This window comes from Haliotis rufescens, unplaced genomic scaffold (genome assembly GCF_023055435.1).
Source record: "Haliotis rufescens isolate VD_foot unplaced genomic scaffold, xgHalRufe1.0.p SCAF_7, whole genome shotgun sequence".
In the NCBI taxonomy this organism is placed as follows: Eukaryota; Metazoa; Mollusca; class Gastropoda; order Lepetellida; family Haliotidae; genus Haliotis; species Haliotis rufescens.
Genome location: NW_025964361.1, coordinates 1,646,086 through 1,674,060, shown reverse-complemented (window position 1 = coordinate 1,674,060; position 27,975 = coordinate 1,646,086). Strand labels below are relative to the sequence as shown.

At 37.3% G+C, this 27,975-nt stretch overlaps 1 protein-coding gene across 1 annotated transcript in view; it reads left to right on the top strand.

Moving 5' to 3' along the window:
* Positions 1 to 27,975, top strand: part of LOC124139630 (cadherin-related tumor suppressor-like) — a 140,427-nt gene that overhangs the window by 83,440 nt on the left and 29,012 nt on the right. Inside the window, exon 6 of the mRNA XM_046506866.2 lies at positions 28 to 943. Coding sequence (XP_046362822.2) covers positions 28 to 943 — 916 coding nt within the window. The remainder of the gene's footprint in view (positions 1 to 27; positions 944 to 27,975) is intronic.

The following is a 27,975-nucleotide window of genomic DNA, read 5'->3' as shown; positions in this document are numbered from 1 at the left end:
TAAAAAATCCATCGTTTTCTGCTACAGGTCACAATTCACCTGAAGGATGTGAACGACTGTCCGCCGGAGTTCAAGAGCCCCAATGCTACCTGGGTAAAGGAAGACGCGAGCAGGGCATCGGTTGTGTTCACTGTGGTGGCAACAGATGCTGACTCGGGCCAAAATGGTCAGGTGTCATACAGTCTCGCGTCTGTTCCAGGGTTCGGATACCCATTTACTCTAGACCAAGCCAGCGGATACCTCCAAGTGAACACAGGTCTCGATCGGGAAACCATCGCAAACTACTCTCTAACCATCACCGCTACAGACAAGGGTCAGCCATCTTTGAGTGCCACTCAGAATCTGATTGTTCACATTGAAGATGTAAACGACAATGCCCCGAACTTTGTGAAGCAGACGTATGGTGCAACAGTGCCAGAAGACATTGGTGTAGGCAAGAGCTTGCTGAAGGTTTCGGCAACAGATCTGGATGAAGGGTTGAACGGAATCATTCGCTATTACATCATCAGAGGGGACGAGAACTATGACTTCAACCTGGACATGAGTAGTGGTGTTCTAAGGATACAGAAGAATCTTGACTATGAACGAAATAAGCAGTATAACCTGATTGTCCAAGCAGAAGATAGTGGCGTCCATGTTGTGAACAGCGCAACAGCTTCCATTGTCATCAATGTCACTGACGTCAACGACAACGCACCTGTGTTTGTAGATTCACCCTATATAGCGTTTGTTCAAGAGAACAACAAAAACATTCCCGTTCACTTAATGCAAGTCACGGCCAGAGATGATGACTCGACACCGAACAGTCAACTGACTTATTCTCTTCTGGACGATGATGGAATATTTCAAATTGAAGGTCATTCAGGGGAGATAACTGTTCATCAGACTCTTGACAGGGAAGCCACAGCAGAGTACAAACTCATCATTTTCGCCAAAGATTCAGGTAGGGATTTTTGTGATTTTCCTTATTACATTTCCAGGCACATGAAGACATACTACACTTGCACTTCCCCTAATTCATCAGATTGAATTTGCCAGCATCACAGAAATATTGAGATATTTTTATATGAGCTGAAAGGCAGTTGACAGTAGAATGATAGAGTGCCAGAGAGTGCCATCCAAATCCTTCTTAAGATTTAAGGGTTTGATTAATCTGTTATAAATTTCTGTCTTCAGTAGCTAATGGCAAAAAGATCAATTGATTACAAAAACTTGAACATCAGAACGGAGTTTCAAGTCGATTAAATGTTCCACTAATCGGCTTCTCAATCAGCCAACAAGTAAATAGAAGTTCTTTTTGAAATGTTGGCGTTGAAATTTGATTTCTCATGGGGCACGCTATTAACCGGTATAAAAGTATAAACGTCTACAAAAGAAGAATTAATATGTTTCGAGGGGAATCCACATATTTCACGAGAATGGATTGCATTGATAGGGAGAACCTGGATGTGTGCAGGTCCCGTGATGACCTGGCACGGGCTGTGACAGCCTGGCTCCGAGCAGGCCCCACATAAACTGCACATTGGAGTAGCATGATTCATCAATTAAAGCAGCCTAAAATCACAGAAGCATTGAGGATAATTATGTTGTCTTATCCCGCACTGTTACACAGTCTTTGATCAGCCATGTATTCTTTGAGTTGCGTACAAAACACCAAGAATTTATGTCGAGTCTCGTCTTCTGACTTATGCCCAGAGGCAGTTGTCAAGAAGATATCAAATTGAGTGGAAAGAGACCTAGCAACTAGGAAAACAGTATCTTGTATAGGCAGACGCAGACATAGTACTTAGCTTGTTGTCATTGCTTGTGCAATCTTCATGATGGAGTTTTCACTGTTTGATTTGATTCTCGGCATTAACTATCGCAACCAGTCCATGTCTCTAACTATGACAAATTCTGCACCAAATTGATAGGGAAGGAATATTTTTCATATCAATTCCAAATGTCATCCAGTGGAATGATAATATTTCATGTACCAACTTGGCTGAAATTGGATTTGGCGTCCATGCCATTTGATCTTATATTTTTCATGGAAATAGGCAAATTTAGATTTATATATGTGCGTGAAGATAATTTTGAAAGAATTGCACAAGTGGATTATTTTATTTACGATCATGTTAGCATCTGATATATGGCATCAAATTTAGATTTATATATGTGCGTAAAGATAATTTTGAAAGAATTGCACAAGAGGATTATTTTATTTACGATCATGTTAGCATCTGATATATGGTATTTGAGGTCCCATAATGCATTTGTTCCCAGTTTGTGATGTTTGACTGAACACTTTAACGCTAACAGGAAGTTGCATCGGTGGTTTGTCGCCTTTTGATCTTGAGCCTAATTCTTTGTATGTGGGACGGTGCACTGCCAATTTTCGAGAAAGAATCATAAAAAATGTTATCACATCAACTTTGTTGAGATCAGCAACGTGGCAGCCATTATTGAATCCACCTATGAAGACTGCCATGGTGGCGATGATGGGCAGGAGGTAGTGCACATGCAGCGATAAGCCACATGATAACGAGGAATTATTCCGTGCACACAGGGTTATAGTCAGATATTTGCATCCGCAGCCAAATATGGATAATCACCTTGGAAGTTGCATCTTTCTGTAATCTGAGCTTAAACAGATATTCCTGTTTTCTTTTAAGTGAGAAACAAACGATTGGTCTGTAATTGTATTACATATGTCGTTTGAACTCTTTAAACACTTTTATTATTAAAAATGTAGCTCTAATCCTTTTGATGCTTTTTCTTCTTTATTGAAGTTATTGAAGAGTTGGAATGTGATCTGTTTGTGCCTTAATGTGTAATTAATGTTTTGATGTAGACGTCTTGATTCGGAGTGTATATTTCATGATATCAACTTGCTGCCATTGTTATTGAAAAAGAGCTGTGATTTTTGGAGTATATCATATTTCAATTATGTAAACAGTCATTGTGCGCTGAAAATATCAAAAGACTTTTAAGGGTGTGTATGTGAATTTAATATATCTTGAGTAAATGTTCAGGGGGGGGATGCTCGGGCACATGTGCCAATTGCTGGGGAATATGAACACATTTTCCTGATTGTTTTTTTTCTAGTTTTTTTTCTTTTATTTGTCTGGCCAAAAGAATCCATGTCCCTGATCAATACAGCATGTTGTATTTGTCTGGCCAAAAGGAACCCAATACAGCATGTTGTATTTTACAATGTAAACTGAGACAGTTTTATGGGAAACACCCTTGATGAATTCTGGCCAGCTCTCTCCCAGATCCCTTGTAATATCTGCATCAACACGATTAACTTGGGGTAACAAATTTCATTAAAAATACATATTTGTTTCCCAATTTCGGTGTTCAATGAAACTAACACATTTTGGAGTGTGGAAAGCCATGAAAGTGGCATCCTGGTCTTCATGTGAGATTTTACAACATACTTTAAAATGTAATTCACTTAAATGTCAACCATAAAAAAAATTATGCTGTTTAATAACCCTTGGATTTGCTCTTTATGGAATATAATTGTCCTGTTTAATAGACAGTGTAGGAATAAATGTCAATTGACTGCAGGGTATATAATTATTGTTGTGGGAGAATTTATTTCCTTTGATCTCTGCTTGTCATTATGTGAGGATAACATTTTCCACAGTTTTATTGTCTTCTGCTTTAGCATTCTTTTGGACTTAGAATGCGTAATATGTTGCAAAAATGATTATCATAATTTTCCTTCTTCCTTAGAATTGTATGATTAGAGAGAATAAATTAATTGTTGTATTTGTTTCAATGACATTTTTGTTAGTTTTGAGATAAAATTGTTTCACTTCCAAGTTTCCGAAACCAGCATTTGGTGTTACCAGTTGTTAGGGAAATAGTACATCAAAGATTAAGATGGCCAAGGTGTGCGTATCGTAGTAATAAGACTTACGAGTATTGCACATAGAGAAATATGGTGATGCTCATGTGTTTTAAAAAATATAGAAATGGAGATAGGCATGTATCAATCCTTTGTATAAATTTATTTGAATTCATTGTTAACATGGACAGTGATTTTGAAATATGACTTCAAGTAAGTGTTATTCTGTTGAGACGAGGGTGTGCTGTCAGTCGAAGATGTAAGTAATATTGTTGGGTTAGATTGCAGGAAAGACATGAAACTTGGTGACTTGTCATAAAAGCAGCATGGATTTGCCATAAAGGGTCTTTTGTGAGCTGTGGAGAAGATTAAACAGCAGTAGGCCTGATTCAGTTTGCTCAGTCAGGGTCACAGAGGTGGACCATATCTCACACTAGACAAGGAAATATCTCTTGTGGATTGAATCAGCGGTCCATCTTTGAGCTGAGTGAAAACATGATGAAACATATATTATATCTGACATATTGACAGATGAGAAAGTGAAAGTATTTCAAATAGTAACAAATGTGATTTAGTTGTGTGCAGTACTGTTGTCTAGGAAAGTTGCTCAGAATAAAAACAAATATGATATAGATGTATACAGTACTGTTTGTTTTAGACAATATTCAAATACAATCAAATAGGATTAAATTGTATACAGAACCTTTTTTTCATGACAATATTCAAATTAAGGATTTGGTTGAATACAGTACCATTTTCTCAGGAAAGTATTCAAATTAAAACAAATAGGATTTAGTTGTATACAGCTATGGTTTCTAGGGGATGTATTCAAAATAAAACAAATAGGATTTAATAGTAAACACAACTGGTTTCTAGGGAAACAGCATATGCACATTAATTTGCGATAATTAACTTGAGATGCTGACCAGGGATATTTGTTAATGATCAAAGTAGTATTTAGCATTGATATTTAATTATTCAGATGTGCCAAATAAAGAAACAAGTGATTACAAATGGTTGAAGGTTTCAAGTTGGTGTCTAGATCATGAATATGGATGTCCACGTATTGCAAGGCTACTGTTCTGTCAATGCTCCCAAGTTCACCGATGCAGTGTGTTGGTTAGACTGTACTCTGCTACCTTTCCTGTTAATGTACATGTTGGTTTAATGACCATATCTGTTGATTCTTGTTAGCATGGACCATTGGGCCATGACCGCACTGGGGTATGTCATGCATAGCTAAGCTCTCTGGAACAATGTGGCGTTTCTTGTTCGAGGAGGTAATTGTTGCTGTTGTATCTCCCCATGAGAAAAATCTCATTTGTTTTAATTAATCATTTTGGTATTGGAATGATATAATTATCAGTTCTCTTGTGATATGCGAAAAACATCTGCTTTCGATTGTTAATTCAAACACCTGGAATATTTGGTATTATTTTGAAACATTTGAAGTGTTTCGCTTCAGAAATTGTTCATGGTTCAGTTTTCTTTGAAAAGAAATCGTTTTGAAATAATTCACGATTCCACAAAAGAGATGCAATTTCAGTTTTGAAATCGCTTAGATGAAATTAGTTGTGATGAATAATGCATTAGGTTATTTAAGTCAATTAGACTGTGAAGTCTTGGCTAGTTTTCTTAAATCCCTTGCATAAAAATAAAAACTAATCATTTGATAAATGGGCACTGAAGAGAATGTTATGACTTTGCAAAGACCTTATCTTTGCTAGTTTGTCTTCTGTGTTGTTTGGGAATAGGGTTGGTGAGAGGCTTTGATTTTGTGAAGTCAGGTGTACGGGGATGTAACCTCAGGCTACTATTATTCAAGAAGGATAAAAATATTGAATCATAAACGATGTGAAGTCACAAGCCTCTGAAGTTATGTGGGGAGCTTGAGTAAGATTACTCACTGATTGCAATCTCCACATTTAAGACCCAAGCTTCTGACATTGTTCAGAATGATTACAAAAAACATTTCCTATGTTTTATTGTTTCATTCCAAATATGAATATTCATAATGTGAGCTGAGAATTGCTAACAAAATGGTAAAAATCATGTTTTTTATGCATGAGAAAATAATGCTCAGTATTGATTTCAGTCCAAACATTTTCCTGAATGAGATTTGTATATACATCGCTCATGTAAAAGACTTTCTTATATCTTTTATTTCTTGATATCTTTCCCTGAGAAATATTTTAGGCAAGAATTTGTTTCCAATCCCTTCCAACCATCTGCATGTATTGAAGGATATTGTGTTACAAGATAACATTTACGAGATTCTAATTTGACTCCTAAAAAATGGCATGGATAGTGTTAGCATGAAAAGTGTGAATGCAAGTGGAAATAGTTTGTTGCTGAGTTTAAATCAGCAGTGAACCAGTGATGGTTACTGTCAGCGAAGTAAAAAATGGAGTCGACTTGTGTTATTTCTCGCCACCAGATGCAAGACACGTTGTGTTGCTCAACGTAGTGTGCTCACGTGGAAGAGGTTGTAGAAGAAAAAATCCTGTCAACAGTTTCCCGTTGCTGCATCATCAATTAATAATGCTGATGATTTTTTCAAATAATATGATCAAATCTTATTTATTTTAAAAAGAAAGTTACAAACGTTTGATTTGTGGTTTCTAAGTTGTTTTGGGTCGTGAATTGTCTCTTTAAACCATTTTGTTCTTGGCTTTCAAGTTTCAACTATGGTCATTTTATCAGACGCTGTCCATTTCTTTGTCTTTGGAAAATTAAATTTTGTCCTCTTCACATCAAATGATTCAGTATATATCAAACCACTTTTATGTGCTGCCAAATGTCTTGTGTGTTTGTCTAGATGCATTGATGTTATATTTGGGATGTGTAATTATCTTACATGAGTCTAGAGGTGGACCTGTGGAAGGTTAAAGTGCTCTGTCAGTGTAAACCTTCAGCTTTGAACATTCCGTAATGACTGGCTTCACTCGTATAGCACGCCATCTGTATATACAAGCTCTGACTAGCCAACTGACAACAAACATTGTAGGTCTATATACAACATGGCAGAAGTGACCAGAGACAGCAGCAGTTACAACTGAAGGAGGAGGGTAACGCCTGTTATCTTCCACCTGCTGCTGCTGCTTGACCGTTAGCGTGAGAGTCTGGTCGTGACGAATCACTTCGGTTATAAGTAACAGAATGTATTGAATTTGTGATTGGCGGAATGTGTTTGTACATGCTTGTAGCTGGCTACCGATATAGATCTTAGAGATTGATAATCATTTATTAAAAATCGATCAATTATCGATAAATATCAGAGAAGTAACTTTGGTCAAATATGCTCAGAGACGAAACAACATACTGTAAATTATGCTTATAACGAACTGATGGATATATCAATCTTACTATTTTGCCCCTAAAATTTGCTGTAGTTCTGCTGTATATATGCTTATAGCGAACTACGGTTATGACAACCTAAAGTTAGTGGTCCCTTTGAGTTTGTTATGACAGTAGTTTACTGTTATGCTGTATTTCACATTACTGGTGAGTCATATATACATAAATTACGTTGTGGACATTTAAGATATAACAAATCGGTTGCTTTCCATCTTCGGCAAAGAACAAAAACCATTCTGCTTCCATAAATTGAAACTTTTTTATCAAAATAGTTTATGTAAGATATTATTGATGACATAATTTTCATATTGATAATCATTCATGTTACTTCCCATTGACGATAATTCTGACTATTGATCTTTTTAGCCAGCCCTACATGCTTGGTGATGAATTTTCACCTTGAAATTGTGCATTGATGGATTAATGCGTTGATAATTGAAGTGAAGAATGACTTGTTGCAATATGCTGAAAGATGTTATTGTTAATTTGAAATTGTGTTTGGAGAAAAGTATTGTTCATCTTTTTCAAACAGTGTTGCATGTGAGCAGGTGTTTAGAATGGTTGTTGTGTCATTAGTTGAGAAAAGATTGTATCCAGGATGGATAATTACGTTCATTACAGCAAATTTGCAACAAGTGTGTGTTTTGTTTATTGAGCAGGTAGCAGTTAACATCAATGAAAGTGTACTTAATCATCACCGTGACAACATTTACTGAATTCCATTGTGATAGGAGTTGACGTCTGCTCCCGACCCATCCTCAGATGACCACCACTAGTGGAACTGGACAAACACCACCAGATCAATCCATCATACCAAGCATTGATTCCTTATTTTATTATACCAATAAATGTCTCATGCTATTCATTGCAAAGGGCCTTTCACTCAATATTGTAGTCTTTCCATTCAATATCTCAGTCCATCACTGCCGAACATTATCTCCACAATACCAATACAACATGATGTGTCACTGTCAGGCCAAAGGTTATCATGTTTGCTTGATGCTAAAAGCTTCGTAAAACGGGACAAGTCATGAGATTCATCTCGATACTGTTCTGATTTCCGTTATATTAATTGTCTCGTAGACTCTTATCAAGATTCTCAAGTAAAGAAGATTGGTGTCTGGGAATCAGTTATCCTGCATGTCCAATAAACAAGAGACAATGAATTGGAAGTTGTATGTTTGTCTTAGAGAAGTCTTTAGTTAGGAGGAGAGGTCTCTGGAGGACATGTTTATGGTCATCTCCGTGGGCTATTACCTACACTGGCCGAGATCCAGTGATAAATGTTCCTGAAGCAAGGTTATGAAGCCTTCCAGTTGACCCTTCTGAAACAGAATGTAAACAATTGGATGAGGCAAGTTCAAATCTCAAAGGCGTTGTTACTTTCTTTTATAAATATATCAACTTTAGGTTCGGTTTCTGCTCCATTTGGTTAGTTTACTATAATCAAATGGCATTTCACAACAAAGTTCTGACTTTTAGTGGTGTGAAGGGTTGGAAAATCGCCACCTTCAGATTCAATTACCGTCTAGCTAAATAAACAATCGGCACTACTCTGAAACCTCTGGAGAATGGTCATGTCAGAGCGTGTGTGTGATTTCATTAGGGATGCAACCTTTAGCTTGTTTCGGATCAGTCGTGTGCGTTTATTGTTGTTTACAGGACTGGTTGCAATAGTGAGCATGTTCAGTGATCTGTAGTGGCCCTGAATAGCTTCCCAGTTGGGCCAACGAGTCCTCTTCTGTCTGAAGGGTTGCTTGTCTTAAAGGGGTTGTGGGAGATGACACCATTGAGGATAATATCATTTGGCAGATTAAAAATCAAATTACGCAACTGGTAAATTGCTGTATTAATCAGCTATAGTTATAGATGAGTCATGAAAGTGTGGATTATCACATGGAATCAATATAATTGAAATCTTCGAGTATGATTGTAAAGATTAGTTCCCTTGGTGCTTCCTGAGTTCAGAATTCTTGGATCTCAAGCTGCATGTTTCCTTGATCTCTTGCTAAACATAGATCTGGTAATTAAATGTAAAACTGAAGAAATGCTCCCACAAAAGCAGAGTCTTTCAGTGATTTGAACATTTTATTGTAGGATTTTTCTGCCTTTTTGATGGAACTAAGATTTGTTTAAAAACTTCTCCACAGCTTTAGGCTCTTTGTAAGATTTTTCCCCAACAATGAAGTTTGGAGCCTTTCATCTCCATTCAAAAGAATGACCATCCAATTAAATTTTGTATTGATTTCAATTTGAGACATGTTCCCCTTAAAGGAAGTTGACTAGCTTTTAAGGAAGTTGTGAAACTTCTTAGCTAGGTCCCCAAGGGCATTCTGCCTACCACGCCAAAACCTGCAACTGCTGTAACCTAAATGTGCCTAGCATGTTGCCAGTCTGCTGTCATGGAAGTGTTGAGATGAAGTTGTCTACTGCTGCCACCAGCTGTCCTTGTAGACATCGTCAAGTGTAGATGTTGTCACCCTGCTGCCCCTAAATGAACAAAAACTACCACCAAGCTGTGCCTAGCATGCTGCCTAGCTTTCGCACCCAATTTTACATGACTGCGTCCTGAATCTCTAAGCTTGGTTGGTGTGGGAGGAATAATTAGCCCTAATTTTAATGATGGTCTTTGCTCGTCTCCAGTCTGTCTGCATGTGGCACGGCAGATGGTCGATTTCTATCCCTCTGTGTCTCTTGAGAAAAGGTAGAGAGGAATTTCCTCAGGCCTTGTCTCTGAGAAAATAGCTCAGGTCGCCTTCAGTGTTCGGAACCTCTCATTAACACCTGAACTCTCTGCAGAAATAGGTTTTAATTGGATTTTGAGAAAAGCCACAAGACTGTCTTTCGAAAGTGTTTGACAATTGAGAAGGTGGAAATTGAATTGTCAACTTTTTTTCTGGTTTTCATTCGTTAGAGATATTTAAATTAGGAAGCAGTATCTAGGATGAGGGATCACCTGGTGTGGATTGAGAGCTATACCATGAGCATGAGTGCGAAGGGTCCCTACAGTGTTGCACAGCGGGACCTCTTGCCGCAGTAAATGTTTGCAGCACAGTGGGACTCAAGACATATTATCCAGCAGTCATCTTTATTCTATCCTAGCTACAGGGTTATCGGAAGGGGTTGCATATATCCCTGTAGGATCATGGGGACTGTTTGATGTATGTTTTCTTTCTTGATGGACAGGTCTCGTGGGAGAGAAGTTCCCTGTATTGAACATCATAGGGCTTGACTTTATTTTCATTTCCTAGTGGGTTTACTGTGGAACGTGTTTTCTAGAACGCATTAGGGAAGTCAACAGATGAGACGGTCTCTCTGGGATGAAATGAACGCTAAATGAAACTGTTGATAAGCATTGATAAGTGTCTTTGACAGCTGAACACAGATGTGGGGATTGACAAGCTTTACCATGTGTTTCATCATCATTCTGTTCCGAATGAATTAAGCCCAATCAAACGATAGACATTGTCAGCTGTCTTTTCTTCACTCCATCTCTCCTCTATGTTCACTGTTATGTTCTATTCTCCGATGACTTTGTGTCGCTTCATTTCATGAGAAACATCCTTTGGTGTTGACACTGGGCATTATTCAATCAGAACTGTTTGAATCTCATGAAACTCAAACATCAGCTTTGCTTGTGTAATGGCGCCAATTAGTGTTGGAAATCTATTGTTACAAGAATTAGTCATGACATGAATACCTCATGTTCTCATCTTTGATTGAGAAGACCAAGGTGGCGGCCATGTTGTTTTGACAGGAGCAAAGTTCTCTTCATTACGGCTGCCAAAACCCACCACCACAAGTCGGCAACACTTTGAAGTTTAAACAAGAGAAGTGAAGGGACCCTCACAAATGTTTTTTTTACCCCTATTTGCCTATGCAACTCACAAACATAGCAGTTGATTGCAATCCAACCAGAACTGTTCAGTAATTAGGATTCATTGATTTTGAGTTGAGTAATTATGATAAGGCAATGCCTAATTAGAGAAGTGTTTGAAATTCAGCACACATAAATAGCTGTGCCACTATCTTGTCAAAAGGGATGAGGAAACTGCAAAATGATGCAGGGATCTTGTTGGAAGTTAATGTTTGAAAGGTGCAGGGTTTGGTATATGACATTTGGTTGTGGGAGGAATGCAAACAGCAACACATGTTGGTGTGGAGCAGTGTTGAGGGGACCTCCCACTAGTCTGCCAGGGTACTCCCCGTGCTAGGTCTTTGATCTGCTGGCCATGCTGTACTTCCATATCCAACTGTAATCACCATAAATGTGGAAATGATAATTGCATTGTCGTATCTGGGGAATGTGGATGTGCGGGGTAGTTGAGGCATGATATGCCGCTTGTTTTTAAAGTTCATGTTTTGAAGTTTTCTTCAACATTATTGTTTGATATGAGTTTGAAATGTCATAAGTGTGAATTACTGTAAAGCTGTTTTCAAGAGGTTTATCTTACTGATGTGTTCAAACCGACTGAACTTTTAATGATAGTTGGGTAGCCATTTGGTTCAGTGCTTGCTTGTCACACCGGTTGTCCAGGTTCTTTTCCCACAGTGGTACAACCCCTGGGAATATAAAGCCAAATTTAGAAGCTTGTAACGTGATGCTATGTATGGTATTCTTGCCTATGCCTCTCAGGCTAAAAGCTGGTTGTGTGATTCTGGAATGATGTCTAATGCCCATATTACATAGTTACCATGCTCCAGTCTAGACGAAAGAAATGCTGCTTGTCTCTCCACTAGTCATTACCAAATTCACCGTGGCATTCTCCCCGTCAAGACAAGTTATTTTCTTACTTCATTTTATACCTAAGAAGCCAACAAACATTTAATATCAAATGGACTGATTTGTAAATGTGTCTGCAAATGCTTGAACAAGCCAGATGATATGCAGGTTTCAGATGAATTGCCCTTACAGATGACCTTACACCCCCATCAAACTGCATGGGAAATTCCATAACAATGGGTGGATTATTCCATTATGGTAATGTGATGGGTAGTGTCATTAGTTTTCATTAGCATAAATGATTGAATGAAGGAAGGAAATGAAGTAGAATTGGGAAGGAAACGATAATCTTTCCTTCCATGGAATTGAAATTTGTTTCAGAATGATTAGAAAGTTGAAAAAAGGAGTTTTCCTATCGCAGCGTTGCAATTGTTCAGGTTGAATTTTCGAGTGCAAATCCATTTGTTCAGCACTTAATGTATTGGTAATGTGAACACTGTTTGCATTAACCAGACATGCTTTAAGCCACATCAACAATGTAGATGCAGGAATTTCAAGTCCCTGGACTTAATTGCAATAAAAAATGCAGGTAGTGTGTAAGAAGGGTTTGATTTTCTGTCAATCACATTGACGAGATACACGCGTCCCGGCTGATACCAAGGATTCTCTTGCATTCAGTCGTGTCATTAGTAATCGTGTTAATTGTATCAAGTACCTTTATACATCGAGTAACAGCATTAAGGAATCATTTTTCCCTTAACTCTGTTTCTGTATTGATGGGCACAAGGCTGTGTTCGGTATTGATGAACGCAAGTCCTCAATTAAGCGCCAATGGTAAAGTCTTTGACTGGCATTTAAAGTTTGTTGGACAGGAAAACATGAAGTTTATGGATGAGAAGGTATTCTCACTCATCTCATATTCTCTCTTGTGTTCTCACAGAGAGAGTGATAATAGAGAACTTGTGATCCATGTAGTTAAATGTTGCATTGATGGCAAGTGTTAGTTTCCAATACTTGCAAGATATGGTTTGAGGCATTTCTTTGTCTCCAAGAATGAATTAGTAATAGTCTTTAGCCATGTATATAGCCTATGTCAAGATGGCTTGCCTTCAACAGAGATTGTTGTCCGGGGATGTTTAGCTAATTCAGGCTAATGGTGACCGTGTGGGCCGACACATAAGATGGGGACAAAAACATTAAGTTTTAATTAGTGAAAAGAGGTTTTTCGTAAAAGTTGCTCATTGCTGGAATGAGAATGAAAGAAATATTGAGTGGTTACCTTGTTTCTCATTATGTAAGGGTTGTCCCTTTCCTTATAACATTACCAGGTGCTTAATTAGAAATTTGGAAAGGAATGTTAAGAGATCAATTCCATGTGTGACTTGTAGTTTACAGATGTGAGAAGATGTGAAGGAGAAGATTTTATGAAAATGTTAAAAAATCTAATAAATCATTTACACAGATTGATTATTTTTGGTGAAATTATATTAAATCTTACCTCGGAAAAAAGTTGCTTTGATATGATTTAAGATTATTTTTTTTGAGTTTTGATGTATGTTTCAGATATTTGGAAAGAAAATTCCTGTTTTAATAATGGTTCATGATTTAGGTCGTAATTCATGTCACAGAGATTTGTGTGACAATGTTATTACACAGAAGATTGAAACATTTATAATGAATGTAGTTAATGAAATGATGCTCTTTATGAGAGTGTGTAATACCGGGACCTTCCTGTGGTGAGTGAAACAGTGTGTGGACCAGGTGGAAATCACCCAAGTGTTTGGATATTGATGAACTCCTTGCTCTGTGTTTTATAACCACAGCTTCCCTCCAGGTAAATCTTAGACCTGGGTCGAGGAAGATAACGAACTAATTGAGACAGGTGATTAATTAATCATCAAAGAAATTACAGCCAGAGGTTCTGTTAATCAGGTTTCCCAAGGTGAAGGCTGGTCACCTTGGAAACCTATCACAAGTATTTTCCCCCACCAAAAAGCATGTTCTTAATACAAAGCAGTTGGAAACATATTGTTTCTTGTCATAAAAGGTAACCTATTTTCACTCAGGCAAAATGTCTTTGAAGCGATTAACTGAAGAAATCAACCATTGAGATGGATCTTATGGATTAAATTAAGTTTGCCTATGACGTTTTTCTTCGGCAAATCATATTCAATGTATCATTTAATGTGTGCTAAATTTAAATCTCTATTTTGTACCCTTGCTTCAAGCATCTTGGTCACATGTGAGTAATTTCAAGGTAAGAAAAAAATTTGAAAGACTTTCAGTGTCTGAGGGCACTTTGCAAATTGTTAACACAAAAAGGTGTTTTTATTGCATCCACAGTGTGTGGTCGTGTTAAAATTGTGCTGTAAAGTATATATTTTAAGCCAGTAAATGCCCCTTGTGGGTCATATTTCTGAATACTGGGTCTGAATGGCAGGTTGTGGGCTTGAAGTACGCAGTGTTTGAATGTTGAGGACTATTTGTTATGGATGATGAACTCTTTGTAACGGGGAGTCTATTTTTGTCGCTGTTGGCATTGTTGTAGGCAGTGGCATTGCGATGTTGAAGTTGAAGCTGCCATTGCATGTTGTTGAGGATGTAAAATGATAGGCAGTTTGCAAGTTGATCCCTCAAACCGTCCCAGTGCTGCAAGTCGTTTTCGTAACTCACTTTCAGCATTGGAGGGTTAATGGTCTCTGTACTACAATGATTAGGATTAGGTTCCAGGTTAACCCATTATGTTTTGTGTGAGTTGTTGCATAAATCATTGTCAGGAATAAGATTATTTCAAATGATAAATGGTCAAATGGTCACTAAAGGGTTAAAGTTTCAGTTGAGTGCTCCGTTATGAATATTATTGATTTAATGTAACTGATATTTTTGCATTAACCCTACATTGACAGAATATATGTAGCAAATGATGTATGTGAATATATGTGTTATGAATGTTATCTTTAAAGATGTATAATAACCCAAATTTGTGTTGATTTACACACCTTGACATTGTAAGTCGATTGGTCTTGTGTATGAAGAAAATATTAATTTGGATAGTGCCAAAGCAATAACTAGAGAAGGGGTTCGGTTATTCATTTCCCCTACAACTACTCTTTTATTAATAATTTGTCATCCTTTTTATGAAGAAATGAAAATAAATCAAAACCCGTTCAGTCACAAGCCCTGTATCAGGGAGGGAGAACTGATATATTCTTGAAGTTATTTTGGCTACTGTCATGGTAACTGAAGAAAATAGTTTAGGAAATGTGACTGTCCAACCATTCATAAAATCAAGTGTAGTAATTTTGGGTTTGATAAGTTGTTTTGAGGGGAATATTTTTCACACCTTTACAAAGAAAATTGAAACATTAATCTTGTGATAAATAGTCGGAGAGACGTCAGTTGAAATTGTAGGTTTTAAAAATTGGAGGCATAGCCATTGACACCTAATGTCTATAATAACCATGACATCCATCACATCCTATTGTCCTCGGATATCACAAGTTCATGTTTTGATCCAATCCTTACTCAGTAACGGAGTTCACTCGAGTGTAATTTCACATTCTTGAATAAGTAATATGAAACGCATACCGAAAAACTGCATTAGGTCACATGACTTTATCTATTGTGAACACAGAGGGGTTGGTAATAATATGACTTGTATTGTTGTTAATGTACAGCCAGGCACGATAAACACCAGTTTTATCCCTATCATATGAATCATGGAGATGGCTGTCGTGTAAATAGAGGGTGTTGTGTTTTCACAGATCTTCCGATGAGATTGAGGATCATATTTAACCGATTTTTCTTGTGACCTTCTGAATTTCATTTTGAAATTTCCTCTCTTAATTATCAATGGAAAATATTTTAGATTGGTTTGGTTCTTTAAAGTTTATTCTACATGTAAAACTTTAAATATCCTTCAATGGTTTGTCAGCACCATTCCTGGACTCGTGTGTTTACCAAAGTGGCAAATATCTATGACCTGCATCACTTCGGGTTTTCTTGCTTGACCTGACATGCTGTGAAGTAAATGAACTACTGTTCAAAGAGGTATCAAGCCAAACTCACTTAAATTATTTTCAGACAAGGAAACCCTATGTTGGTTTAGGGGAACTGAACCCAGACCATGCGTTTGACAAAGCTGGAATGTCACCACTGCCCTAACCCAACCCATTGTTTGCTACAAATATGAATGCGAATAGCTCACTCAAGTAAAATACATCATTTCTCATTTTTGACGTTATGGGTGTAATAAAAGTCGTTTTCTTTTCAAAATTGTAGAAATTGCTTATTTATAAAAATAATTCAAATCCCATAAATTGAATATTCTACAAACATTGTTGTAGGGTTGATGTTTTTCAGCTACTTCGTTGGCGCCACACAACCTTAATTTGACAAGATGTAGGAATGTAATGATCATATTTCACCCAATAACATGCTTTGCATAGAGAGACAATGCAGCATATCTGGGTTTTTTTGTACCATCAGTTAGGAAATTGCACTTAAACATGCCTTGACCAGCTGTTGTGATTAAATTAACGTTTTGGAATTGGCTCAAATTTCACAAATGCCATGTCATCAAATAAATTGTCAGAAAACTAGGTTATATATTTATGGTTGGTCAAACCTGAATTGCTTTTATGTGATTTGAACATTTTTAAAATTTAAAAAATCGTTTGTCTCTATATTTAGTTAAAACATGATGATACAGTAGAGTAACTAGATATTTGTGATGGCAACATGAAAGTATTTGTGCTTGAAGATCCTGTGTACCAGATGTGCACAATTCATGATCATCTTTCCAGCTGTGTTCTAAATCCATACAGTCTGATAATTATAAGGATGTAAGGATCTCATACTAGTTGTGTACAAATCAGATCTTTATGAAACCACCGAATTCATACTAAAATTTCTTTACTGAAATTATTTGTTTATTTACTGGTGCATTCCATATAACACTAACACTTATTGTAGAGATATGAAAAGATAGCTTGACAATGCAGTGTCATTAAAGGTGCTTAAGGTTTTCCTGTAGTTCAGATAGCCCAGAGGCGGTTGGGTAGCTTAGTGGTTAAAGTGTTCGCTCGTCACATGAAGACCGGGGTTTGATTCCTGACATGGGTGCAATGTGTGAAGTCCATTTCTAGTGTCCCCCACTGTGAAATTGCTGTAATATAGCTAAATGAGGATTACTCACTCACTACTCACTCACTCACTCACTCACTCACTCACTCACTCACTCACTCGGATAGCCCAGTGGTTGTTTGCTCACTCATGCTTCAGGATGAGTTCAAATCCATTTGAGGAGTGGCTGGGTAGTCTGGTGATGAAGGGTTCACTCGTCACACCGAAGACCCAGGTTCAGTTCCATGGATGCAATGTGTGAAGCCCATTTTGGTTCCCCTCCTGTGATTCTGCTGGAATAGTACTAAAAGTGGCACGAAACACTCGCTCAAATCCAATGGGCAAATTGTGTCTTTGCATTTTTTTTGTATTTTGTGGCATGATGTGGTTGCAATGGTTTGATTAACAACATAAAGCCCTTCCACTCTCACAAAGCCTTTTTTGAAGAGTCCTATTGCCCGGCTGTGTGACATGACCATTCTGAGGCTTGCTTTATTACTCAAACCAATCTCCCGATGGGCTATTAGAAACTATTCCTTATTAGCCTTGTGATTAACCTTACCAGTGTTTTGGGACTTGATTTAAGCAAACATTGTCAAATACATGTAAATATTGTAGACATTACACTGATATATGATCTGATAGGAGAACAAATTTGGAATATGGCAAGCCTCTCACAGCTGTGAGTTTGTCGTTCTAGTTGGTGGTAAAAAATGGGCATGATTTGTTTTGTTGATGTTATTTCAAAGTAAAATGTTGTTTATAGATAGAGAAGACAGTCTAAGATAGCATTGAATGTTTACGTTTAGATTCGTCAGAGTAAGGTTATCATTTTACACTCATAAATAACTTGCCATTAGGAAACTAGTATCTATTTTTCTTATGGCAGCCATTTTTTCGGAATCATTGAAGAGTTTGCAATTGGTCTTATGAAATGTTCTCTGTGTTTCTGTAGTACACAAACTGGTGATAATGGGGTTTCAATAGAATGAGAACCTTCAGAAATAACATATGTCTACATTGATGCCATATCTATTGAGATATATGGACTGACATGATCTGTGAGATTTTTCGAGTTCGTAATATTTTGGTCGTGGAACAGATGGTATGTGGAGTAATCTCTGAGGCATTGTGATAGTGTGAAGTATTCCACATTGGTGTGGACCTTGAGTGTGAGACCTCGAGATACAGGTGCCTCATGTGGCATGCTGGGTAATCTAGATGAATGAAGTCCGGTTGTGATGAATATGCTACTTCACTCAATGTCACAGACAGGAATGCAGATCTACAACTTGTACTAGGAGCCTTGAAAACATAATCTCAGACAAGATAAAACTTTACAATTTGTCCACAGTGTGGTTCCATGATATAGAAATATGTGAGTCTATATGAAGCTATAGTTTTTTAACAGTGATCATTTTATGGAACGTTAACCTGGAATCATCCAATACTTTCTGTTCACAAAACTTTCACAGTTCATTCTTCTGTCCTTGGACATGAATACAGTTTGTGAATTTATTGATAAATACTAATTAAGCTCAATGATGTGAAAAATGTGTTTTGTAATTCCCTATAAAAATAATAGTATACATGGTAACATCTTGTGACGATTGATTGAAACTGATCCCCACCTATTGTGTAACATATTGTTTTATTGAAATGTGCTACCTTTTCGCGCCAACTTGTTTTATATTATAGGAAAGACATTTAAGTCAGTGACATGAAAGACCAGATGGGTCTATTAGTTTCTCATTTGAGGTTTATCTAGATTTTCCTCTTGATAAGATGTATTTCAACAGTGTTTGTGGCACTTTTACTACTGAAGCCAGAAGTATAGCCACATATAGATGTCTTTATTATCAGAAACATGACCAATTAATGCAGGTGCTGCTTTCAGTACATATGTGACCGGCTGACCGCAGATAACCAATCAGATTGTGTTATCACTATTACCCCCTTGTGAGAAGCAGCCAATTAAAATACAGATGTTACCAGTCTGTGTGAGGATAACCAATCGGACTGTGTGATTTACTGATGACATCCAATCACATTGTTTGATATATAGTGGGATGTATGTTAAGTCCTGCCTGGCACATCCCAGCATTCATCAGTCAACATGGTGGCTGGGTCTTGTTGAGGGATGAGAAATACCACATCAGTGGGCAGAATGTTTAACGTCTGTTAGTTTACAAGATATACAAGATTCTAAGAAGGTTGAATTTATTGGAATTTAATGCAGCACAGATGTATAAACTAATTCCAACAAAATTGAAATACATATACCAGATTTCAGATCAACCAATAAATTTCAACAATGGTTAGCATCAACAAATAAAATGTCAAATTTCTGAAAAGAAACATTTTCGTTTGTTGAAGGAATGTTTTCATTTCAACAAAGGCTGCAGCTAACGAAGGATAGGTGAATAATTTGAAAATGTAAGCTAATCAGTTCTGCCTCTCTGCTTGCCTGTGACCTACACTGCAATTGAACTAATGTTTACATACGACCACTATGATTCCAATTTCCCTGAGTTCCAGACAGAACTCAACTGGTGTAATAGGTCTGATCTAACACAACCCAGCCTGGTTGGTCTCCAGTAATCACACCCCCACAGGCATCGGTTCGAATATGGCAGCCTATTCACTTGATTAAACGTCCTTGTTTCAACATGATCGCGATTTATAGACTTCATAAGCAAACATGTCCTCTACCTTGAGGCCAACTTGCAGGTTTCAATTAATCTTTTTCCCTACACTTTGTAACTTGTTCAGTCTGTCGCTTGGTCTTTGATCTAACATTTGATCTGACAGTGACAGAACATGTTTGCGTTCAGATGCTAGGCTAGACTTGATATATATACTGAGGTAGAAGTTCATCGGTGAAATTTGCTTGAAAATGTTTTGGATAAAATGATACGCTCTGCTGAGATTTCATATTTCCCCAAAATATTCATGTTTTAGAGAAAAAGATTTATTTTTTCAAAAGATATGTTAAAAGAAATTGTATGTTATCATTTCGTGAATTGTTTCAATGTATCAATGATTCAAACATGAGTGTTTTAAAATAGATAATAAAATTTGAATTCCATCTTGTTGCTGCTTTAATTATGTGAGTGTTGAAAAACAAAGTAGGGAGTTTGTTCCCAAGGGAGAGATAACAGTAGTGTTGATGATACTATCATCCTACGAACTGAGTACAACTAGCTTTGACCCGGCCCACACCCTCTGGTGAACTCTTTAATGGAAACAGATAGGAGCTGTTGTGACTGTGTCTCTAGCTGCAAGTACCACTGCGTTGTGGATGGCTCCAGCCTATGTGGAAACGATGGTGTGGCTGCTGCTGCAGACAAAGCATCATAGGTTATTGGAGATGAAGAAGTGAACACTATACTCTCAGCATTAGCCTGTATTTAAATCAGAAGTGATGAGATACTTTGACATTTGTCATCGTTCTTTGTCATATTCATGTCATTATGTGAAAGATCGCTGACTTTAATTGCAATAATTGGATACTTGCTAAGACACCGGTTATGTTTAAGCTTTTTTCAATTTTGTTAAGCAATTTTCTTTGTCATTACTGGAAATCCTATGCAAAGTCTGCAATTGTTATTGGACTTCCAGACAATATGTGCATTACTTCTTTTCTTACGATTATTATATTTTTTTAAATGGCCTTATGATCAGGTTCTTATGATGGAATAATATTTGTCTATTTTTAACCTTTGTATGACAGATATTGTTTGAAAGAATGAAGCAAGCTTTCTGCTCCCACTTCCAAGAAAATGTTAAAATTTATAAATTAAAGATTTCAGTTTGTTTTCTTGAGCTGAACCCGAGACAGAAGCTTGTAGGTTCTTTGATAAATAATTCAACATGTTAGTCACCATGCTAACTGTGTGTGCTGGTGAGAAATCAAACATTTCTTAAATGTTGTCAGTGATCTTGAAGTCTTGACGTTTATAATCACAGAAAAATAACCACGGGTCAGTCTCAAGGCGTTGCTGGAAAACAGTTTGTGCCTAGGATCCAAGACAAATACAAACAGAGTAATCTACCTTGACAGAGGCAGACGTTCCTTAAAATGACTTCAGAAGAAGATATCCGACTACTAGGGGTTCCCCTGTAGTTTCAACACTGTTATGATTGCATATCATTTCCGTGACATTTGAATCATGGAGGTTTTTGCGGTGATAAGGAGTGATCAAGTTGCATACAAAAGGGTTGAAAACAGCAGAGGTCGTTGAAGATGTAAACGAGCCAGGATGGTATTTGTTGATTCTGATATCGGGGATATTTCTGTGGTAGCTGCCTGCCGTCTCTTCGGGCACCCTACCGCTGTGCGAACTCACCAACCCACTTTCCGATCCAGCCAGCAGCTGATGGGAAAACCTCCAAAAAAGTAGTTTAAAATATGAGGCACCATAAAGGTTATCCAGCTGTCCAAATATGTGGGACTAGGCAGGAGGGTATTTGTTTCAAAAGTCACCCCAAATTGGGCCTCTTTGGTTTGGGTGGGAAAATATCATGAAGCATGTGTTTACACATTTTTGGAACCCCATGTGAAGTAATAAGCATATTATAGCAAAACAGATGCAAATGTTTGAAATAAGTATTCTACCTTTAGAGGCAAGGAAATACGGTTTATTGTAGGTTTAAGACATTTTCAATATTCCATGCAATTTCCAGATTCCTGATCTGATTTTAAAATGTGTCTGGAATATCAAGGCATTTCTGGTGTACAGTTTTGAAGCAAAGGAGATCCTTTTTTGAGGCCTGAGCATTGTCTGCCATGCATGCTTTAGAAAAACACTCTGGAGCAACAACCTCATAGTGGAGCATGTTTCTGTGTTGCAATGGTCTTGTGTTTCACGATTCTTAATATTTATCCCTTATATACTTGATTTTATCTTTTAACTAGGAGAGAACATAACTCAGGTTTGATAAGAGTGCAATATGTGTCCCATCATCACTGAAATCAACGCTATGAAATATCATCAAATGCTGTAATAGCTTAGAAGATTGTAGGAACGAAAAAACCGGTAATGGCTTTCCAAACTCATAAGTCTTGGGTATTTTTCAGAATGTTGATACACAGCTTTAGGCCATCTTGCATCCGGAGTTATCAGTTTACTTCAAGCGGTCATGTAGATAGTAGCATTCATATTGAGTTTGAAAGAAACGAAAATCCCTCGCCAATATTACGACTGAAATGTAACTTTTGCTAAAGTGATCAAATGATACCTCGAATCTGGGGGGTGTTGAAAAACTCCGATTAAGATGTAGTCGGGAAATAGATATTGAATTTCGGATGTGGTTTTTTGGGAGCCAATCTATTCCCATGGAGGTTTCAAACCCTCCATTTTCCGCCTCTCAGCCGTGTTTACTCAGGCGAATAATGAGGTTTGATCAACTTTTTGTGGGTTATTAAACTCACTGAGAACATATGACTTTTCACTATGACTTAACTTTCTCTTGGACATAAAAAAATCCATTGAAGCCGGTAAGATGCTATCAGTATTGGGGGCTGGAAGCTAAGTGGGTTTTCTGGTTTAACTAATTGAATTTTGAACCTTTATTCTCAAGAAATCGGAAACTTGATATCATTTCGATTGTTAAATAGAACGATTTTTTTCACAATGCAATAACCCCTTCAGATAGTTTAACTACTGTTTACAAGCTACTCTCGTAATTTTGGAGTGAAGAGACACCATTATGCAAATTTCACAAGTATTTCCTTGATATTACACTTTCTTCAATGGCATCAACCTTCTTGGATGACAGCGGTTATTATGTTTTTATAGACTCATTTAAGTTAGATTCCTTTTTAGTTGTGCTTCTATATATTTCCGGGGGCATGGTGGCCCAGTCGTCTAGGGCGCTGCAGTTTGCTGTGCAGAATTGTGTCCTGGTTCACCCCGATGATGTTTCTAGGTCTGTCAGCACCATACCCATGCTTGTGGTATCATCAAAGTGGTAAACGCCTGAGACCTGCATCACTTCGGGCTTTCCTCCCACGTTTTCAGCTGACATGACATGATATGACTGGAAGACTGTTCAAAGCAACATTAAACCCAACTCACTCACTCTCTTAATTTCCTTTCATTGATAATTTTTTTAAGAAAACAAAATACCACACCATAATCCAATGATGTATTGTCATTTACTGAAACACATGAATTTTGCATATTCTATGGCGCAGGGTTTATTGTGAACACAAACACATACACCATTAAACTCTCATATTATCTCCAAAAAGAAACAAACTACTAACAGCTGTCAGGAAGATTGTATCTCGGATGCAGGCAGACATCTTGAATATGGCGGATATTCTCCGCTGCTCATGTCAGGGATGGGGAATTGAGATGTAACCTGAAGCTGTTTCATAACACTTGTACCACTTCTCTGGATATTAGGGACAAAAGGTTTTGAACTTTTGGTGGCAAAATTGTTTTTCATCATGAATATGAGTTCATTATTTTTTGGAAGGTGAAAAAGACGTATTGTGAAAGGACGATGTAGGATAAGGCCCATTTTTGGCCGAAACCTGCATTGTTTAAGAATTGAGAAGAACTTTTTGTTTTGAAAATGATCAGATGTGTTCATATGAGTGAGGACTGGAGTTTGTTCATTTCAGCATTGCATGTTTAGCATTTACAAAATGCTAAATGCAAAAGTAATGATAAAAAGTGTCCAAAAATCTGAGTTGACAGTTTTCTGGAAAGCATTTTTCTAATATATTCTAATATACTGAACATGGGAGTTGTAGAGAAAAACAGAATGAACATGTGGTAATAAATTCATCTTGGGTCAGAAACTTGCTGATGCTTAGATTTTCATTTGAAGATCAGAAATGAGTCTTTTTCACTCATTTTAGTCATACTTGTGTATTTGATCCTCATGTCAAAATTCCTGAGAGTGTCAAGAAGAAAAAAACTAATTGGACAGCCATTTTAACAGGAAATACAATTTAAATGGTAAATCATAATGTCTAATGTGTTTTATATCAAATTTCATATTTTTGTTGACCAAGTTTTTTATACCTGTTCGTTCACCTGAATTCACTGAAGGGATACAATGTGGTTTTTTTAAAGCGCATAATGCTCGATAAATATTTTTTACACATGAATCATAAACTACTATGCTAATCTTTTTTAAAACTCTGAAACATGCAACGTAGATCGTGTTAGGTTGGCAGAGCATGTATACTGTTGTGTTGGTCATCTACCCCCTATGACTCCACCTTTGTTAAACCGCTAATCGTCTGTAACGCTCATCAATTATTTGGACCCCAAAGGTACTGTTGTAGCAAGGGATCACTGTATCTTATTATTGTCATACTAATATTTTAAAGTTTTCATCAACTTTATGTTTTGACATTTCCAGTAGCTAAAACGAGGCCTTATCCTTCCTCGTCCTGTGAACAGGACTGATGATCTGTTCCTGTAGTCTGGCTTACTGGAACTGACACATGGTGAAAGTACGTCCCTAGGATCTGTCATGTTTCCAAATTGCACATCAAACGTTAATTCCTAGGCTGAGTTTGTAACGAGGGGAGTCTAATGAAGAGAGCATATTTTTCTTCTTTTTAATTGAATTTACAAAACCGTTTCTATTCTTTCCGAATGGGTCTTCTGAATTCGAGACATTTGCTTTCTGGAACTTTTTGGCCCAGTCTCCCATTTCCCCTTTTTTTCACCGAAACAATTTGAGTCTCCCTTTGAGCAAGAATCTGGGTATCTCGTTTCAATGTCAAAGAAATTAAAAACAGCAAAAAGTAGCGTGTCTTAGAAGTTCTTACAAGGACACATACCCATAATACGACTGTTCCGTGTGCCATTACTCTTCAGAAATGGAAAGATTTATGGCCGGAATGGATGCCACCAAGATTGAGCAGCAGATAGCTTTTATCACTCCACAGCAACAGACAATTCATACAATAGATTTGCTGGAACTGCGTCTGGCTTAATCTACTGCAATTGCAACAGAAGAATGTATTTGTACCCACTTCCAACTTTTGACTTTTCTGCCTCTGGCACCGTGGCAAATACTTCTTGCGATGCTTCCTGCTAAACTAGAGGGTATTGCAATACAATTTGTTCCGAAAGGTTTGACTTCAAATTGTAGACACATTATGCAACGAGCAGGAGTAATTGGTTTGATGCTAGAGTGCCTGTCATCAGTTTCCAAGGCATTGCCAAGGATGTCTCATCTACAGTCAGACCTCGAATCAGTAACTGGTATATATTCGTATTTCGCATCAATTTTGCTGAACAAGGCTATCCAATTTCTTCTTCCATTACCACAGGGCACTAAAAGAGATGTTTAAAGAAAGAAAATATGGTTTTGGAACAATCAACATATGAGAAAAAAATATTTTAAGGGTTTATACTATGGAACTTTACGACATTTTTGGGAGTGCCGGGCAACAGTAATTTGAAGATATTTGAAGACTGCATTATAGTGATTGGATTTCTGCCTGAGGGGAATACTTTCATCTTTCCATGAGCAATATGTCACAGAGAAATGTGAGATTTTGCAGGATATTTGATGGATTATGAGACCATATTTGTTGAATCATTTTCCTGTGTCATATGAGTTATTGTGCTATTGATCTGTTTGGAACTTAAAGGGTGAAATGTGGACATAAGATGGGGAAAAAACAATGATTTTCGGTTAAAATTAATGAAAATGGTTTTCAGAGTTGAAAGATTTTGTTTGGCATGTTTATTGCACTTCAAAGTATAGAATGTCTTGTCAGTGCTACTGTTTTGTGTTGGGGGCGTGATAGGTGAGCTTTAAAAGGTAATGTCATCTTTAAAGTGGTGCTTCCAAAACATTATTTTTCAAATTCCGTTTATTTGATGAAACAAAGTGATCTTAATAAGTTGGTCACACATTTTTGCTTGAAAAGTTGCTGATTTTGTTTAAAGTGTTGTGTAACGAATGTTTTCACACTTTGTTGTCCCTCCGTTATTTTGAAAACGGTTTCCCTCAGAACTACCAATTTCTCTTTGCTGTGTGACAAATGTCAATAATTGTAATCCTTTTTTTCATCATTTCAGCAAAATTGTTGATAATATTAATGGATTTTCTGTCAGAACTTAGATGGTGGAACAAATTCTTCATCTTTCCAATATTGGGTTGCCACGATGGTGCCCGCTTCCTAACACTAAGCCTCATTTCTTAGCTGCATCTTGCATGGCTTATCATGTTTCACACCCGTTTTGTTTCTGATTAATTACATCCTTGAAATATGACTGATCTTTCTCAGCCCTGCGGTCAAGTGTACACTTCACAAGAATAGTGTCAATCTCTCAGCCTCCTCCCCTACACGCTATATCAACAAATAATTATGTTACACTGAAAAACCATAATATGTTGAGTCGGCAAGTAATTTTGAGAAAAAATGTCGAGTCATCAATAATAGATCCTGGTTTAGAAGCTGTCAGGAATATTTGAAAAAATAATATGAAGATTAAGAATTGTTAGTTTAAGTGGAGGATATATGTTTGAGTTTCGATCTTTTCTGGATTGCAGCTGCAAACAATGAATGGAATATTTCCCGAAGAAAAAAACCCAATATTTCTGGTTCATATTGATAAAGGAGAGACTGAGAATTGATCACTTTCGGATTTTTTGTTTGCTCAATAGCACTCCCATTCAATGTGGTAATGACAGAGCAGTGAAGTGTTAGCAGTGCTTGCGTCATCTGGTTTCATTCAATCATATGCTTGTGCTCATTTGTACAATTAACTCTGAACTCCCATTTGGGTGTACACTAAACAATATTGATGAACTGCTCAACACAGTCACTGGGAACCTTACCTTATACAAATGACCGACAGTAGGTCGTTGGCTTGTGGCATTTGATTGACGGATGATGACAAACATGCAAGATGGCTTAGTTTGGTCTTTGTAGTTACACGATCTGTCAGGTCATGTGACTAGTCATGTGACTGTTCTTGTCTTTGATAACGTTAGATAATAATCTGCCACTATTCATAACAGCAGGACTGAGCATAACAAAAAAGATGCTGAGATTTGACATTTCCTTTTACAAGTGTTGGGAGCGGATATTAGAGTCTGATTACTGATCGGGAGGCTTTTTTCTGTGACACTTATCCATTGGACTTATCGGTAGGGAGATTGGAGGTCTGAATAGTGCCCTGTAGGATGAGGTTCTGAGTAAGTCTCTCGGAACAGAACTGACGGGGATGGTACTTCCTTGGGCACAATGGCTGCTCAATATGAATTATGTTTGCTCATAAGGAAAGTCTCAACCCTGAATCAACCGATGCTGGTACATTGTGTACTTGGCATCTAGATCATTTTTGTTATTAAAAATGTTTAGAAAAAGCTTCTCCTGTTACTCCTTGTTTATGAATTAATTGGGAATCAGTTGGTCAAAATGGCTTCTGAATGTGGATTGAACCGAGTCGTGACCTGGCTGGCTTAGTTTATCACTGTACACTGGAGTGAAAATCTGTTCTAGATGGTCTCTCAATAACTAAGACCCAGGGTAGAATAGGTCTTCAGTAAACCATGCTTGCTGTAAAAGGCGACTATGCTTGTTGTAAGAGGTGAATAACGGGATGGGATGGTCAGGCTCGCGGACATGGTTGACACATGTCACTGTATCACAATTGCGTGGACCGATGCTCATGATATTAATCACTGGATTGTGTGGTCCAGACTCGATTATTTACAGACCGCAGTCATATAGCTTAAATATTGTTGAGTGCTGCGTTGAACAACAAACAAACAAACAAACAAAAGAAACAAAAAGTTGTCTCGACCAGTTTGATTTCATTTTGTAAACTAATGTAATAATGTAATATGATGGTCTCAAGACCAACAATCATATTCAGGCATTCTGGGGAAATTATCAAATTAAAACACAAATCGATTCAAACAATTTTTTTTCATTAACACA